The sequence below is a fragment of the Impatiens glandulifera genome, chromosome 4, assembly GCF_907164915.1.
Source record: "Impatiens glandulifera chromosome 4, dImpGla2.1, whole genome shotgun sequence".
Lineage (NCBI taxonomy): Eukaryota > Viridiplantae > Streptophyta > Magnoliopsida > Ericales > Balsaminaceae > Impatiens > Impatiens glandulifera.
This window is the reverse complement of record NC_061865.1, coordinates 4,586,633-4,601,598: the sequence shown is the minus strand read 5'-3', so window position 1 is coordinate 4,601,598 and position 14,966 is coordinate 4,586,633. Positions and strand designations below refer to the sequence as shown.

The 14,966-nt window shown below is 31.3% G+C and overlaps 1 protein-coding gene across 1 annotated transcript; it reads left to right on the top strand.

Annotated features, from left to right (window-relative positions):
* The first annotated feature begins 8,957 nt into the window (after nt 1-8,957).
* LOC124934508 (vegetative cell wall protein gp1-like) lies at nt 8,958-9,713 on the top strand. Its single transcript, XM_047475046.1, has one exon. The coding sequence runs from the start codon at nt 8,958-8,960 to the stop codon at nt 9,711-9,713; it is 756 nt and encodes a 251-aa protein (XP_047331002.1).
* The last annotated feature ends 5,253 nt before the right edge of the window (nt 9,714-14,966 follow it).

Genomic DNA, 14,966 nt, shown 5'->3' with positions numbered 1-14,966 from the left:
GAAGTCACTCAACGCTCATCACTCTAGGAATCCACCGAAAGAGTTTAAAACTAGATAAATAAAATATAACACTTCTAAACAAACTTCAAGCACAAGGTAATTATTAATCACTAAGTTGTCTTTCACGCTTACAAAATGCCTATAAATAGGCAAGACTAGAAAGTTGGAACAACCCCAAAAGAAGTAAATAAATTTTAATAATAGATAATTAAATACTATTACGACTGATCTCAAAGAAGTGACTATTTGAATTCTACCACACTTTTCCCTATCTCTTTGACTTCTAGGTCTTCCCAATGAAATATGATTGTCATATGAATTATTCTAAAGGCAAACAATTTTATGAATAAAGTGGTTCAATTTTTATTGAAAATTTCAGCATATTTTCTCTATTAAATGTTTTTTTTACATAACTTATATAGTAATTTCTTCAGGATCTATTCATTTAACATTGTTTTCTTCATTTTCTTGGATAACTTCATCAACTATCATCTCAATCTCTTTTCTTACAACATTCTTAATTTCTTCTAGAATGAACTCCCTTACTTTTTTAGATTTATTACTTTTGTTCTTCCCCTTTCTAATGATGACAGAAACAAATTAATAGAGCAGGGTAATTGCAGAAACCCTAAAAGATGATCACATATAAACTACAATTGATGGCAAATTCTAGCAGATGTTACAACTACACAAGAAACCCTAGACTAACAAAACTTAATGGATGACTTACGACGCAAGACTATATCATGCCGCTAATGCCAATCGTGTCGTGCCGCCTGTGCCTATCATGCCGCCCATGTCGATCGTTTGTTAACATGTTAGAATGAATTACAAGTAACTGTAATCACATTTTGATCATGTTTGACCAAACTAAAATTTCAAGATTTAAGCTTTAAAAATTGGATTTCTTAAATCTTGTGTTCTTGAGTTTAATATAATTTTTTTGATCCAATTAGTTGTTATACATGTTTGTTGATATGTTGGGATGAATTCAAATCAACTGTTCATCACTTTGATCAAATCTTGTTTTTGAAAATTTTTGGATTTTGATTCAATCTTCAAAACCTATTTTAATGATGTTATGATGTTTTTGTTTTGGTTGTGTTCAACTATATTTATCCCAATTAAAAAATACGAGCTTCTGAAATTTTGAACTAAATAAGAACACACAGTCCTAAGATTTTAGCCTAGGACTGGTGATTATCGATCATGTTCTTCAGTAGGGACCGAGAAAACGAACCCCAGGTCAAAACCCAGGACCGAGAAAATGCACATAGGACCGAGAATCCTAGGACTGAGTTTTCTGACCTAGGACCGGTATTCTTCAGCTAGTACTGAGCCTAGGACCGGTAAGCCTAACCCTAGACCTAGGACCGATGTTTCTAACCCTAGGATTGAGCCTTCACTTAGTCTTGGACCGATGTTTCTAACCCTAGAACCGAGCCCTCAATTAGCGTAGGACCGTTAAACATAACCTTAACCCTAGACCTAGTACTAATGTTTCTAACCCTAGGACCGAGCTCTCCCTTAGCCTAAGACCGGTAAACCTAACCCTAACCCTAGACCTAGGACCGATCCCTCACTCACCCAGGACCAAACCTCCCAAACCCAACCAAACCTAGATTGGCTAAACCAAACCCAGACCCCAAGACTCCGATCATAGGCCTATTTGGTTCCACTTTTCAAACTCCAAAATTATTTTTGTAATTTTGGAACCTAAATTCATTTTCAAATAATCTCGAAAGGTCAGAAAATGATATTTTTTATATTTTCGGAATATTTCCTAAACCAATATTTTGGATAAGGTCCCGTTTGGAATTAATTTTTAAATTATAATACATTTCTTTGATATTTTTAGGTTTTGTTAAATCGAAATACCAGCGCAACATGTACACATCCCTTTTCAAATAATTTTGTACAATTACTTACGCGAGCTAAATTTATCATTGTTTAGGACCACTAGGCTACTAATTAAAAAAATAAATGTTATAAATACGTTTTTTTTTCTTGGGAATTAAAGAGGAACTAGCTTGACACCCCACAACCATGGTTCCCCGTTTAAACTCAAAACGTTTTTAGATGGAATAGAACCCGTGACATTTTGGTCTCTTAAGCCGACTCTTACCACTAGGCTACATTGGTGGAGTATAAATAAATTTATCATAGCCATATTTTAATTTTAAAAACCGTCCTTAGGCGGGCGCGGAGGACATAGCGCGAAAGCCCTTTCACGAGCGTAAACAAACAACGAACGACCCTTTTCAGAAACTTTGGTATAAATACGTTTTTATATGTATCATTTTAATGATTTTTATAAAATTATTTGACGACTCTGACTTTCAAATGATTAATCTTTTAAATTAGTTATGTTTAATTAATTTAAATTGGGTTCTTACTAAATTGTTATTTAGCCTCAGATTATTACAGTTTGATTAAAGAATTAATTATTTTTACATAATTAATTTCTTACGCTCTATATATTGTTAAAATCTTTTAAAAACTAAATGTTTCATTTTAAAAATGTCTGACACGCATGTTAAGTTATTCAAATAATGACTAGAATTAGAATTGTATTGAGTTCCAACTCAAAATAATGTCTCTGAAAACTTCCTCTTTATCCAAAGTAGTTGAATCATTTCACAAATTTACACCACGCTGCTATCATCTCGGTTCCCTCGTCAACTGCTAATGTCCATACCTATATTAAACATCAGCAAATAGAAACCAATTAGAAAAAATAAATAAAGTCAAATTATTCAAAATATTGTATAAACATTGTTTATAATATTCAACTTTATCAATACAAACGGTCAAACTTTTTAAAATAAAATTATGTATTCCAATTGTGAGTATATGAAGATATACACAAATGAACTTCATAACAAATAACAAGAAAATATATCTAAATATCTGTAAACACTAAAAACTTACCCATCAATTTATAAAAATAAAATAATTATTTTGATTTATTTTAAAATAAGTAAAATCAAAATAATTAATCCATGGCCAAAAACCATTTAAAACTATTAATTATGGTAATTAACGACTAAATGCTTATGAAAAATGGTCAGAATAATAAAAATAAAATTATTTTGGATAAATTTTGTACTCATTTATCTTACAATAATTTTAGAAAAACTCAGTGATTAAAATAAATAATTTAGGATAAAATTAGGTACTCATTTCATCTCCTAAAAGTATTTATTTAACCTTAAGAATATGCAAAAATAAAATAAAATAAATTGGTAAAATATTTTCCATATTTATTTTGATATTCTGTGTATTTAAAAAGATCAAAATTAAAACCAAAAGGTGCAAGACAATTTAATTTCAAACAAACCCTTAAGGTTTTAAAAAAAGTTCGTGTGTAGCCAAAATCAGAAAAAGAAGTTACAATCGAAGCCACAACCATCAGATGAGTGCTGGATTGTCATCCAACGACGCACACCCACGTAGCCCATTGTAGCGGGGTAGCGCGAGCTCACAAGGAACCAGATCAACTAACTGGACATTATCCTCATAAGCCAAAAATGCCCAGACACAACGGCGCCTTGACAAATCGCTAAAGGAATACCAGGATTCATACAAAATGACGTTGTTTTGGCCTCCGATCGTCGTCTTCATCGCGACGCCGCGAAGATAAGGATGAAGATCCTTCTTCGATTTCTCCAACATTGAACTCGGCCAATAGTCAACCATTTCGACTGATTTAAAGGATGTAATGATCACCCTACCATAGTGATCATTTATCCTACAACCATAGGGATGATTCATCCCTATTTCGCCAAGTTGACTTAAGAAATGTCAAAACACTATCAATCGCTTTTGATTGATTTAGTGCACTTGAAGCCTCCACTAACTTAGGGATGCTATAAATACATCCCTAAGTCATTTTGAAAGCAAGAGATCCACTATCCATTTTCAAATTGAAGAAAATAAATAATCCTCCATTAAAGCTTGAAGCTTTCAGATTTTTCGATTTTTCTGTTTAAAGCCCTCAAACTTGGATTGAGCGTCCCAAAAACTTCCCTAAAGATCAAAAATTGTTCTCTAATCCTTGGTAAGGTTCCAATCACCCTCTTATTCATAATTAAAGTTTGAATTTGAAATTTTTATATTTTAAATTGCATAAGCTTGTATGCTTCCTGTTTATGGTGTTTATTGGTTGAAAAATCATCCTTGGATGATTTATGAACTTTATGGATATATTAGAAACAATTAATCAACCTAAAACAGAAAACCCAAATTTGAATTTTCAAAATAAAAAATAAAAACTTATTTGGTGTTCTTGGACTAATTCTCTTGAATCATAACTTATAAAGCATCCCAACATTATTGTAATCATGTTGGGAAACTATTTGAATCATGTTTGATCAATCCCGATCATGTTTGATAAAAATCAAAATTTTCAAAAATAATTGAAATTTTGAGTTCTTGATTTGGTCAAAACGAACAACTAGTATTCTTGTTTTGGTATCAATCAAGTATATGAGATATAAGGAAGCTATTGGATAACTCATTTCCCCTCAAAAAATTTTTAAAATAGAAAATCAGAATTTTGATCACAAACTATTTTGAACGATTTGATCATCATCCATGTTGATTGATACTTTGAGATGATGATCAACATCTTCTAGGAGCTTTGTGAAGTTACCCAAACCCTTGGATCAAAGATTCCAAGCTAAAAAATCGAATTTGAAAAAATGAACTTTGGTATTCTTGAGGACCAAGGCTTGTTAGCATGGGACACAGAGATTCGACCGTGGATCCTCAGTTCAGACCAAAACCTAGGACATAGAATTCATATCTAGGACCGATACCCATGACTGAGAATTTCAATAAGACCGAGTGGTCTGACCGATGTTCTTGAGCTAGGACCGAGAGATCCGACCGAGGATTTTTATATCTATGACCAAGAGGTCCAACCCAGGACCGAGAGGTTCGACCTAGAACCAATAATTCCCAAACCTAGGACCGAGAATCCCCAAACCTAGGACCGATGAACTTAGCCTAGAGCTAACCCATGGCCGGTGGGTTTATACACCAAAACTGATAAACTTAGCATAGGGCTAACCCAGGACCAATGGGTTTATACATATAGACCGGTAATCTAAGCCAAAGACTAAGACTCATTGGGATTTAGACTAAGGGACTTCGGCACTCCGACGAAGATCCCGAGCCTCGACCGAGACCAAGGATTTTTAGACTCCGATCCAAAAAAATGGACCCAAGGCTTAGGACTCCGGTCCTAAGGCTTGTTTGATTCCACTTTTCAAAACACAGAATTATTTTTATAATTTTGAAAAACCAAACCATTTTCTAAAACCCCAAAAAACTAGAAAATGATTTTAAAATATTTTTGGGATATTTCTACAAAAAATATTTTGACTAAGGCTTGATTGACGTTTATTTTTAAACCCTAATACCCTTAAAAATGACAAATATTCTTCAGGTATAATCCTTCCTACTTATCATCAATAACATGTACTAGTATTTTAATATTGTTGTTTCAATATTTTAAATAACTCTAAAACTAGAAGCATGACTAGGACCAGAAGATTATCGGTTTTAAAAATCAATTTTATAAGTAGAGCTCGTTTTTTAAACGGGTACGGAGGATGAAGTACGAAAGCCCTTTCCCGAGTATCACCAAACTACGAACTAAAAGAAACTCTAGCCAATATGTTTGTACACGTATGCCAACTTTTATTGATTTTCAAAAATCAATTGGCGACTTTGTTTCAAAATTAATAATCTTTTAAATTAATTATGTTTAATTAATTTAAACTAAAGGATTTCAAAAAAATCAAATTGTGATTTGATTACAGTAAATCCCCAGATTATTAAAAATTGAACCCCGAAATTAATTATTTTTGATTAATTTCAAACCTGTCAAGATAAAAATCTTTTAAAAATAATGTTTATTTTAAAAAAATATTTCTGAAACGCAACCCGAGGTTGAAATTTTCGAATCTCAAGCTTTATCGCAAAACTTTTATATACCAAGGGTTTTTCCAGGGTTACAATAACAGATTATCTATAATATACATAAAATAAACAAAATCAAACACATCGATAGTACTAGAGCTAGAGCAGGTAAATAATGATTTTATCCAATTAGTAAAATAAGTCAATCATATATAATGGGATATAGAACAAATAATGTATAGAAACCTAGCAGATTCACAACAACATTGTCCTCGTGCTGATGAAAAGTTACAATGCATTATTAGTTTTTATTGTCAAAAGATTTAATAAATCATTATCGTCGCACATAACATTTTATATATGCATGTCGGGAATGATCCCAAAAAAGATGGATTAAACATGATACATATAACATGTCAAATTACCATAAAATACAAATTGAGTCCCTCAATTGATAAAGGATACCCATTAAACACTTGATTTATGAACCATCAAATATAGAATAACAGATTAAACTTAGAAAAATCTATAGACCAAATCTCTCTCTTTTGACATTTTAGAATAACTACAAGTACCAGACATGCCTCTAGAAATGACAAATGATGCATTTGGTCCGAATAGAATGGCAAGAAAGTTAAAAGGTAGAATCACCGCAAATATCATACATGCCTCTAGAAATTGACAAATCACTAGTAAAAAAAGATCCTATAGCGATTGGTAAACCCATCGCTATTAACCACCAAACCAATCGCTATAGGTCTATAGTGATTGGTCATATGTCAATCGCTCTCAATCGACAAAAGTCTTCTCGTTGTTGCTTTATTTGGTAACGACGATTGGTAGCGCTATAGGCCTATAGCGATTGGTGTAATAATCTATCGCTATTACTCAAATCATTTAGCGATTGGTTTATTAACCATTCGCCAATTCCTTTAGCAATTTTTTTTTTTTTATCATTTTATTCCTTTATCAAGGAAAGTCTTTTATACATACATTTTAACATACAATATTCTTCAACATAATTGAAAAAATTTATAAATTCTTTTTCCTTATAGTTCAACTGAATTGGCACGATTTACGGTAATCACATGCAATGAATGAAGCATCTCGTTATTCAACCCCTTACACTATGTATTATGCTTCTTAGGATCCACAATCTTATTGTCGTTCTTTTGTTGAATGAACAAGTCAAGATGATCACGTGCACCTTTCTTTACTAGACAGAATCGACCATAAGAAACCTGTTTAAATAAAATCAGACCTTGGTTGATGAAGGGTTATTTGTATACAAGTATATATATCTTAGCAATATTAATTTTATAAATGGATGTTTGAAATTAGGGTTAGACTTGAAGAAAGGGGATATGAATACACTCTTTCTATCTTCATTCATATCTATAACTCTATTCTCTTCTTCAATAATCCCCTACATGCTAGCCTACGGCCTTTTAGGGTGTGCATCACTCTCTATTTACACGTGAAAAATCTCTTCTTCTCAACCCCTACTTCTCTTTTAAACCCTAGATTCCAGATTTGGTATACAACACAAAGTTAGGGAGAAAAGGACGAAACAAATAAATAAATAAAAATCACCTTAGCATCAATAAACAATAAAAGCAGTAGCCACAACTTCATGCTTGGATCAGTTTGAGAGCATGATATACAACTTTGAAAATTCTATACCTTATCATGTTCATCATTTATTTGGTTGGTGGAGTTCTTAAGGGATGAAGTATGTGCCATCATCATTATTGATCCATTGTCTCAAAGAAGTGTTCCTTAGATGATGACTCATAATAAAGTTGGTTAATTTGAGAGTAGAACTTTGGTTGCTAAAGGGGCAGGAGCACCTAAATTTAAAGACATAACTCATAATTAAAAATGAAAGAAAATGAACTTGAAACATGAACAGAGAAAAAACTATGTTTACAGATCTTCCAAGAAAATCATGTTTTATTGATATTTTCTACTTTAATTAAGTTAAAATATTAAATATATATTAATTACACGATTTTTATAATTTAAAATAACTTGTTAAAGCTTTTTGTTTATCCAATTTAACAAATCAAATAGATAAATATAATATTTTTCATATATTTATGAAAGGATTGAACCTTATACAAAAATATATAATATTTATTTAAAAATAACTATAATATTAATCTATTATATATATACAAATTATAGATTTAACAAAATAATAAAAAGAAAATTGAACTTAAGTCTAACCCCTATTAATTTATATAATTATAATTTATATAATTATATATTATTATTATATATAATTAAGTGTATATCCATTAACAGTTTTAAAATATATATATTAAAATATAAAATTAATTAAAAAATAATTACAAGTAATGGTACTATAAAAATATTATATTAATGTATTTATTTATTTTATGAATATAAATTAACTCTTTTTAATGTAAAATACTAAAATCGAAATTATTTATAATTTATAAAATCTTATTATTTTAAATATATATTTTGATTAATTTACCAATATAAATTAACTCTTTTCAATGTATAATTGTATAAATTAATAAAATAAAAAAATTAATTAACTCATAATTACTTAATTTTAAATATAAAATAATAAGAACTTCCAACCAAATCTAATGGCTAGGTTGAGCCAATAATGGACATATAGCTTAATTAAAAAAAAGTATTTTTTATCTTTCTTTCCCCTTTTTTTTTCTTAAACTTTCACTTTCTTTAAAATAAAAAGTATTAAATTTTTGCTTTCTTAATCTTTCACTTTCTTTTAAAAAGTATTAAAAAATATTTATATATAGATCCTGATTTACGGGTTGGTGATAACTTCATTTATTTGGACTTATTTGTCAAACTTCTTTATATACTTTTAGAAACTTTATGTCATCACTAAAATCATGGATTTTCATAATTCAAACAAATTCTTAAAATCTTACATATAAGTCTTGTATGGTGGTAAAACAGGATCTCTATTTTTCTTTATATAAGAGAGTGTTCTTAAGTACAAGTTAGTAAATTGATAGTAATATACCATGAAGTCTGTTTATAATCCCTTACTGATCCTGTCGCTGGTGGTAATTACTCTCTCTACCAATGTTGGCGGTAGGCCCGTACAAAAGCCTATGCCAGCTCCGCACCATTCATCACCGCCAGTTGAGGGGAAACCACCAGTTGATGTGAAACCACCTTCCCATAAATCGCCTAAGACACCACATCCATCGCCTCCACCACCACCCACTGAGAATCCTATGCCATCACCGCCAGAAGAAGGGAAACCACCAGTTGATGCGAAACCACCTCCCCATAAATCGCCTAAGACACCACATTCATCGCCTCCTACGCCATCCACAGAGAAGCCTATGCCATCACCACCAGTTGATGTGAAACCACCTTCTCATAAATCGCCTAAGACACCACATCCATCGCCTCCACCGCCACCCACAGATAAGACTATGCCATCACCACCAGTTGATGTGAAACCACCTTCCCATAAATCACCTAAGACACCACATTCATCGCCTCCACCGCCACCCACAGATAAGCCTATGCCATCACCACCAGTTGATGTGAAATCACCTTCTCATAAATCGCCTAAGACGCCACATCCACCGCCACCCACATCGTCGTCAAATCATTTGATGAAACCATCGCCCGTACAGAAGCCTGCACCAGCTCCGCACCATCCATCACCGCTAGATGAGGGGAAATCGTGGGTTAATGTGAGAGACCCTCCTATAAATAATCCAAAGCATCACCACGTGATGCCGCCATCACCATCCGTTTACTAAGAGTCAACTTAGGCTGGTTAAGTTGGCACATGAGAGATCTATTTAATACTAACTTTAGTACTTTAATTATCTATGTATGACACATCAAGAAGGAAATATGGTTGGTTGCTGTTAAATTTTTAAAAAATAATTGAATTGAAAGTGTTTTATTATTGAAATAAGTACATCTCTCCCTTAATACAAAATTTTATTATTAACTTAATTTAAAAAAAATAACTATCAACTATTAAAATTAGTTAATTAATTAACAATTTAATAATATACAAAATAAAGTTTTACCTTGACAAAAACAAGTTTATCAAATTATGATTTTCATTATAATGTTGTCATTTTGTCCCCTTTTATTGAAGTCAAATTCTTTATTCCCTAAAATTTATTTTCAAATAAACTCACACTAGATGAACTATTTCATTTTCAGCAAGCCCAATTTAGTCCTTTCATTTTTTTAAGGCTACCCAATGTAGACCTTGCATTTTGTTTAAGCTACTCAATATTAGACATTCCAATCTCAATTTATCAAAACCCAACTAATCCAAATTTCCCAAGTTTAATTAGCTCAAAACCACCCTAATTATCAATTCAAATTTTTAGGTTTTGTTAAATCAAAATACCAGCGCAACATGTACACGTCCCTTTTCAAATAGTTTTGTACAATTACTTACGCGAGCTAAACTTTCCTTATTTAGGACCACTGGGCTACTAATTAAAGGAAAAAAATGTTATAAATACGTTTTTTTTTGAGAATTAAAAAGGAATTAGCATGACACTCCACAACCATGGTTCTCCGTTTAAACTCAAAACGATTTTAGATGGAATAGAACCCATGACCTTTTGGTCTCTTAAGCCGACCTCTTACCACTGGGCTACATTGGTGGGGGTATAAATAAATTTATCATAACCATATTTTAATTTTAAAAACCGTCCATAGGCGGGCGCAGAGAACATAACGCGAAAGCCCTTTCACGAGCGTAAACAGACAATGAACCATCCTTTTCAAAAACTTTGGTATAAATACGTTTTTATATGTATCATTTTAATGATTTTTATAAAATTATTTGACGACTCCGACTTTTAAATGAATAATCTTTTAATTTAGTCATGTTTAATTAATTTAAATTGGGTTCTTACTAAATTGTTATTTAGTCCCATATTATTACAGTTTGATCAAAGAATTAATTATTTTTACATAATTAATTTCTTACGCTCTATGTAGAATCAAAATATTTTAAAAACTAAATATTTTATTTTAAAAGATGTCTGACACACATATTAGGTTCTTCAAATAATGACTAGACTAGAATTGTATTGAGTTCCAACTCAAAATAATGTCTCTGAAAACTTCCTCTTTATCAAAAGTAATTGAATCATTTCACAAATTTACACCATGTTGCTATTATCTCGGTTCCCTTGCCAACTTCTAATGTCCATATCAAACATCAGCAAATAGAAACCAATTAGAAAAAAATAAATAAAGTCAAATCATTCAAAATATTGTATAAATATTGTTTATAATATTCAACTTTATCAATACAAACTGTAAGATTTTTTAAAATAAAATTAAGTATTCCAATTGCCAGTATATGAAGATATACACAAATGAACTTCATAACAAATAACAAGAAAATATATCTAAATATCTGTAAACACTAAAAACTTACACATCAATTTATAAAAATAAAATAATTATTTTAATTTATTTTAGAATAATTAAAATCAAAATAATTAATCCATGTCCAAAAATCAATTAAAACTATTAATTATAGTAATTAAAGACTAATTGATTATGGAAAATGGTCAGAATAATAAAAATAAAATTATTTTGGGTAAATGTTGTACTCATTTATCTTAAAATAATTAAAAAAAACTCAGTGATTAAAATAAATAATTTAGGATAAAATTAGGTACTCGTTTCATCTCTTAAAATTATTTATTTAACCCTAAAATATGCAAAAATAAAATAAAATAAAATAAATTGGTAAAATATTTGCCATATTTATTTTGATATTTTGTGTATTTAAAAAGATCAAAATTAAAATCAAAAGGTGAAATAAATTTTAATTTCAAACAAACCCTTAAGGTTTAAAAAATAATAATCGGATGTAGCCGAAATCAGAAAAAGAAGTTACAATCGAAGCCACAACCATCAGATGAGTGTTGGATTGTCATCTAACGACGCACGCCAACGTAGCCCATTTTAGTGGGGGAGTGCGAGCTCACGAGGCACCGGATCAACTAACTGGACATTATCCTCGTAGCCAAAAATGTCCAGACACAACGGCGCCTTGACGAATCGCTGAAGGAATGCCAGGATTTATACAAAACGACGTTGTTTTGGCCTCCGATCGTCGTCTTCATCGCGACTCCGCGAAGATAAGGATGAAGATCCTTCTTCGATTTCTCCAACATTGAACTCGACCGATAGTCAACCATTTCGGCTAATTTAAAGGCTGTAATGATCACCATACCATATTGATCATTTATCCTACAACCATAGGGATGATTCATCCCTATTTCGCCAAGTTGACTTAAGAAACGCCAAAACACTATCAATCGCTTTTGATTGATTTAGTGCACTTGAAGCCTCCACTGACTTAGGGATGCTATAAATACATCCCCTGAGTCATTTTGAAGGCAAGAGATCCACTATCCATCTTCAAATTGAAGAAAATAAAAAAAATCCTCCATTAAACTTGAAGCTTTCGTATTTTTCGAATTTTCTGTTTAAGGCCCTCAAACTTGGATTGAGCGTCCCAAAAACTTACTAAAGATCAAGGATTGTTCTCCAATCCTTGGTAAGGTTCCTATCACCCTCTTATTCATATTTAAAGTTTGAATTTGAATTTTTTATATTTCAAATTGCATAAGCTTGTATGCTTCCTATTTATGGTGTTTATTGGTTGAAAAATTATCCTTGGATGATTTATGAGCTTTATGGATATGTTAGAAACAATTAATCAACCTAAAACAGAAAACCCAAATTTCAATTTTCAAAATAAAAGAAAATAAAAACTTATTTGGTGTTCTTGGATTAATTCTCTTGAATCATAGATCATAAAACATCCCAACATTATTGTAATTATGTTGGGAAACTATTTGAATCATGTTTTATCAATCCCGATGATGTTTGATAAAAATCAAAAATTTCAAAAATAATTGAAATTTTGAGTTATTGATTTGGTCAAAACGAACAACCAATATTCTTGTTTTGGTATCAATCAAGTATATGAGATATAAGGAAGCTATTGGATAACTCATTTACCCTTAAAAAAGTTTTAAAATAAAAAATCAGAATTTTGATCACAAACTGTTTTGAACGATTTGATCATCATCCAGGTTGATTGATACCATGAAATGTTGATCAACATGTTCCTAGGAGCTTTGTCAAGTTACCCAAACCCTTGGATCAAAGATTCCAAGCTAAAAAATTGAATTAAAAAAAACAAACTTTTGTATTCTTGAGGACCAAGGCTTGTTAGCATGGGACACAGAGATTCGACCGAGGATCCTCAGTTTAGACCGAAACTAGGACGGAGAATTCATATCTAGGACCAAGACCCATGACTGAGAATTTAAATAGGACCAAGTGGTCCGACCGATGTTCTTGAGCTAGGACCGAGAGATTCGACCGAGGATTTTTATATCTAGGATCAAGAGGTCCAACCCAAGACCGAGAGGTTCGACCTAGGACCGATGAACTTAGCCTAGAGCTAACCCATGACCGGTGGGTTTATACACCCAAACTGATAAACTTAGCATAGGGCTAACCCAGGACCAATGGATTTATACACCTAGACCGGTAATCTAAGCCAAGGACCGAGACTCCTTGGAATCTAGACTAAGGGACTTCGGCACTCCGACGAAGATCCCGAGCTTTGACCGAGAGGCTCCTTGACCGAGACCGAGAATTTTTAGACTCCGACCCAAATTGGACCCAAGGCTTAGGACTCCGGTCCTAAGGCCTGGTTGGTTCAACTTTTCAAAACACAAAATTAATTTTGTAATTTTGAAAAACCAAACCATTTTCTAAAACCCCCAAAAAATTAGAAAATGATTTCAAAATATTTTTGGGATATCTAAAAAAAATATTTTCACTAAAGTTTGATTGACGTTTATTTATAAACCCTAATACCCTTAAAAATGACAGATATTTTTCAGGTATAATCCTTCCTAGTTATCATCAACAATAGGTACTAGCATTTAAATATTGTTGTTTCAATATTTTAAATAACGCTAAAACTAGAAGCATGACTAGGACCAGAAGAATAATCTGTTAAAACTCAAACGTTATACAACTGATTTTTAAAAGTCAACTTTATAAGTAGAGCTCGTTTTTTAAAAGGGTATGAAGGATGAAGTACGGAATCCCTTTCCCGAGTATCACCAAACTACGAACTAAAAGAAACTTTAGCCAATATGTTTGTACACGTATGTCAACTTTGATTGATTTTGCAAAAATCAATTGGCAACTCTGTTTCAAAATTAATAATGTTTTAAATTATTTATGTTTAATTAATTTAAACTAAAGGATTTCTAAAAAATCAAATTGTGATTTGATTACAGTAAATTCTCAAATTATTAAAAATTGAACCCCGAAATTAATTTTTTTTGATTAATTTCAAAAAGTTGTCAGGATAAAAATCTTTTAAAAATGATGTTTATTTTAAAAAAATATTTCTGAAACGTAACCCGATGTTGAAATTTTCGAATCTCAAACTGTTCTGCAATACTTTTATATACCAAGGGGTTTTCCGGGGTTACAATAAATTATCTATAATATACATAAAATGAACAAAATTAAACACATCGATAGTACTACTATGTACTAGAGCAGGTAAATAATGATTTTCTCCAATTAGTAAAATAAGTCAATCATATAATGGGATATAGAATAAGTAATGTATAGAAACCTAGCAAATTCACAACAACATTGTCCTCGTGCGGATGAAAAGTTACAATGCATTATTAGTTTTTATTGTCAAAAGATTTAATAAATCATTATCGTCGGCATATAACATTTTATATATGCATGTCGGGAATGATCCCAAAAAAGACGGATTAAACATGATAGATATAACATGTCAAATTAGTATAAAATACAAATTGAGTCCATCAATTGATAAAGGATACCCAGTAAACACTTGATTTATGCCCTTCAAAAGTTTTTAGACATGAACCATCAAATATAGAATAACACATTAAACTTGAGAAAAATCTACAAACCAAATCTCTCTCTCTTTTGACATTTTAGAATAA

What these genes read in the sequence shown, in the direction of transcription:
- LOC124934508 (XM_047475046.1), top strand. Translation starts at nt 8,958, where the DNA reads ATGAAGTCTGTTTATAATCCCTTACTGATCCTGTCGCTGGTGGTAATT.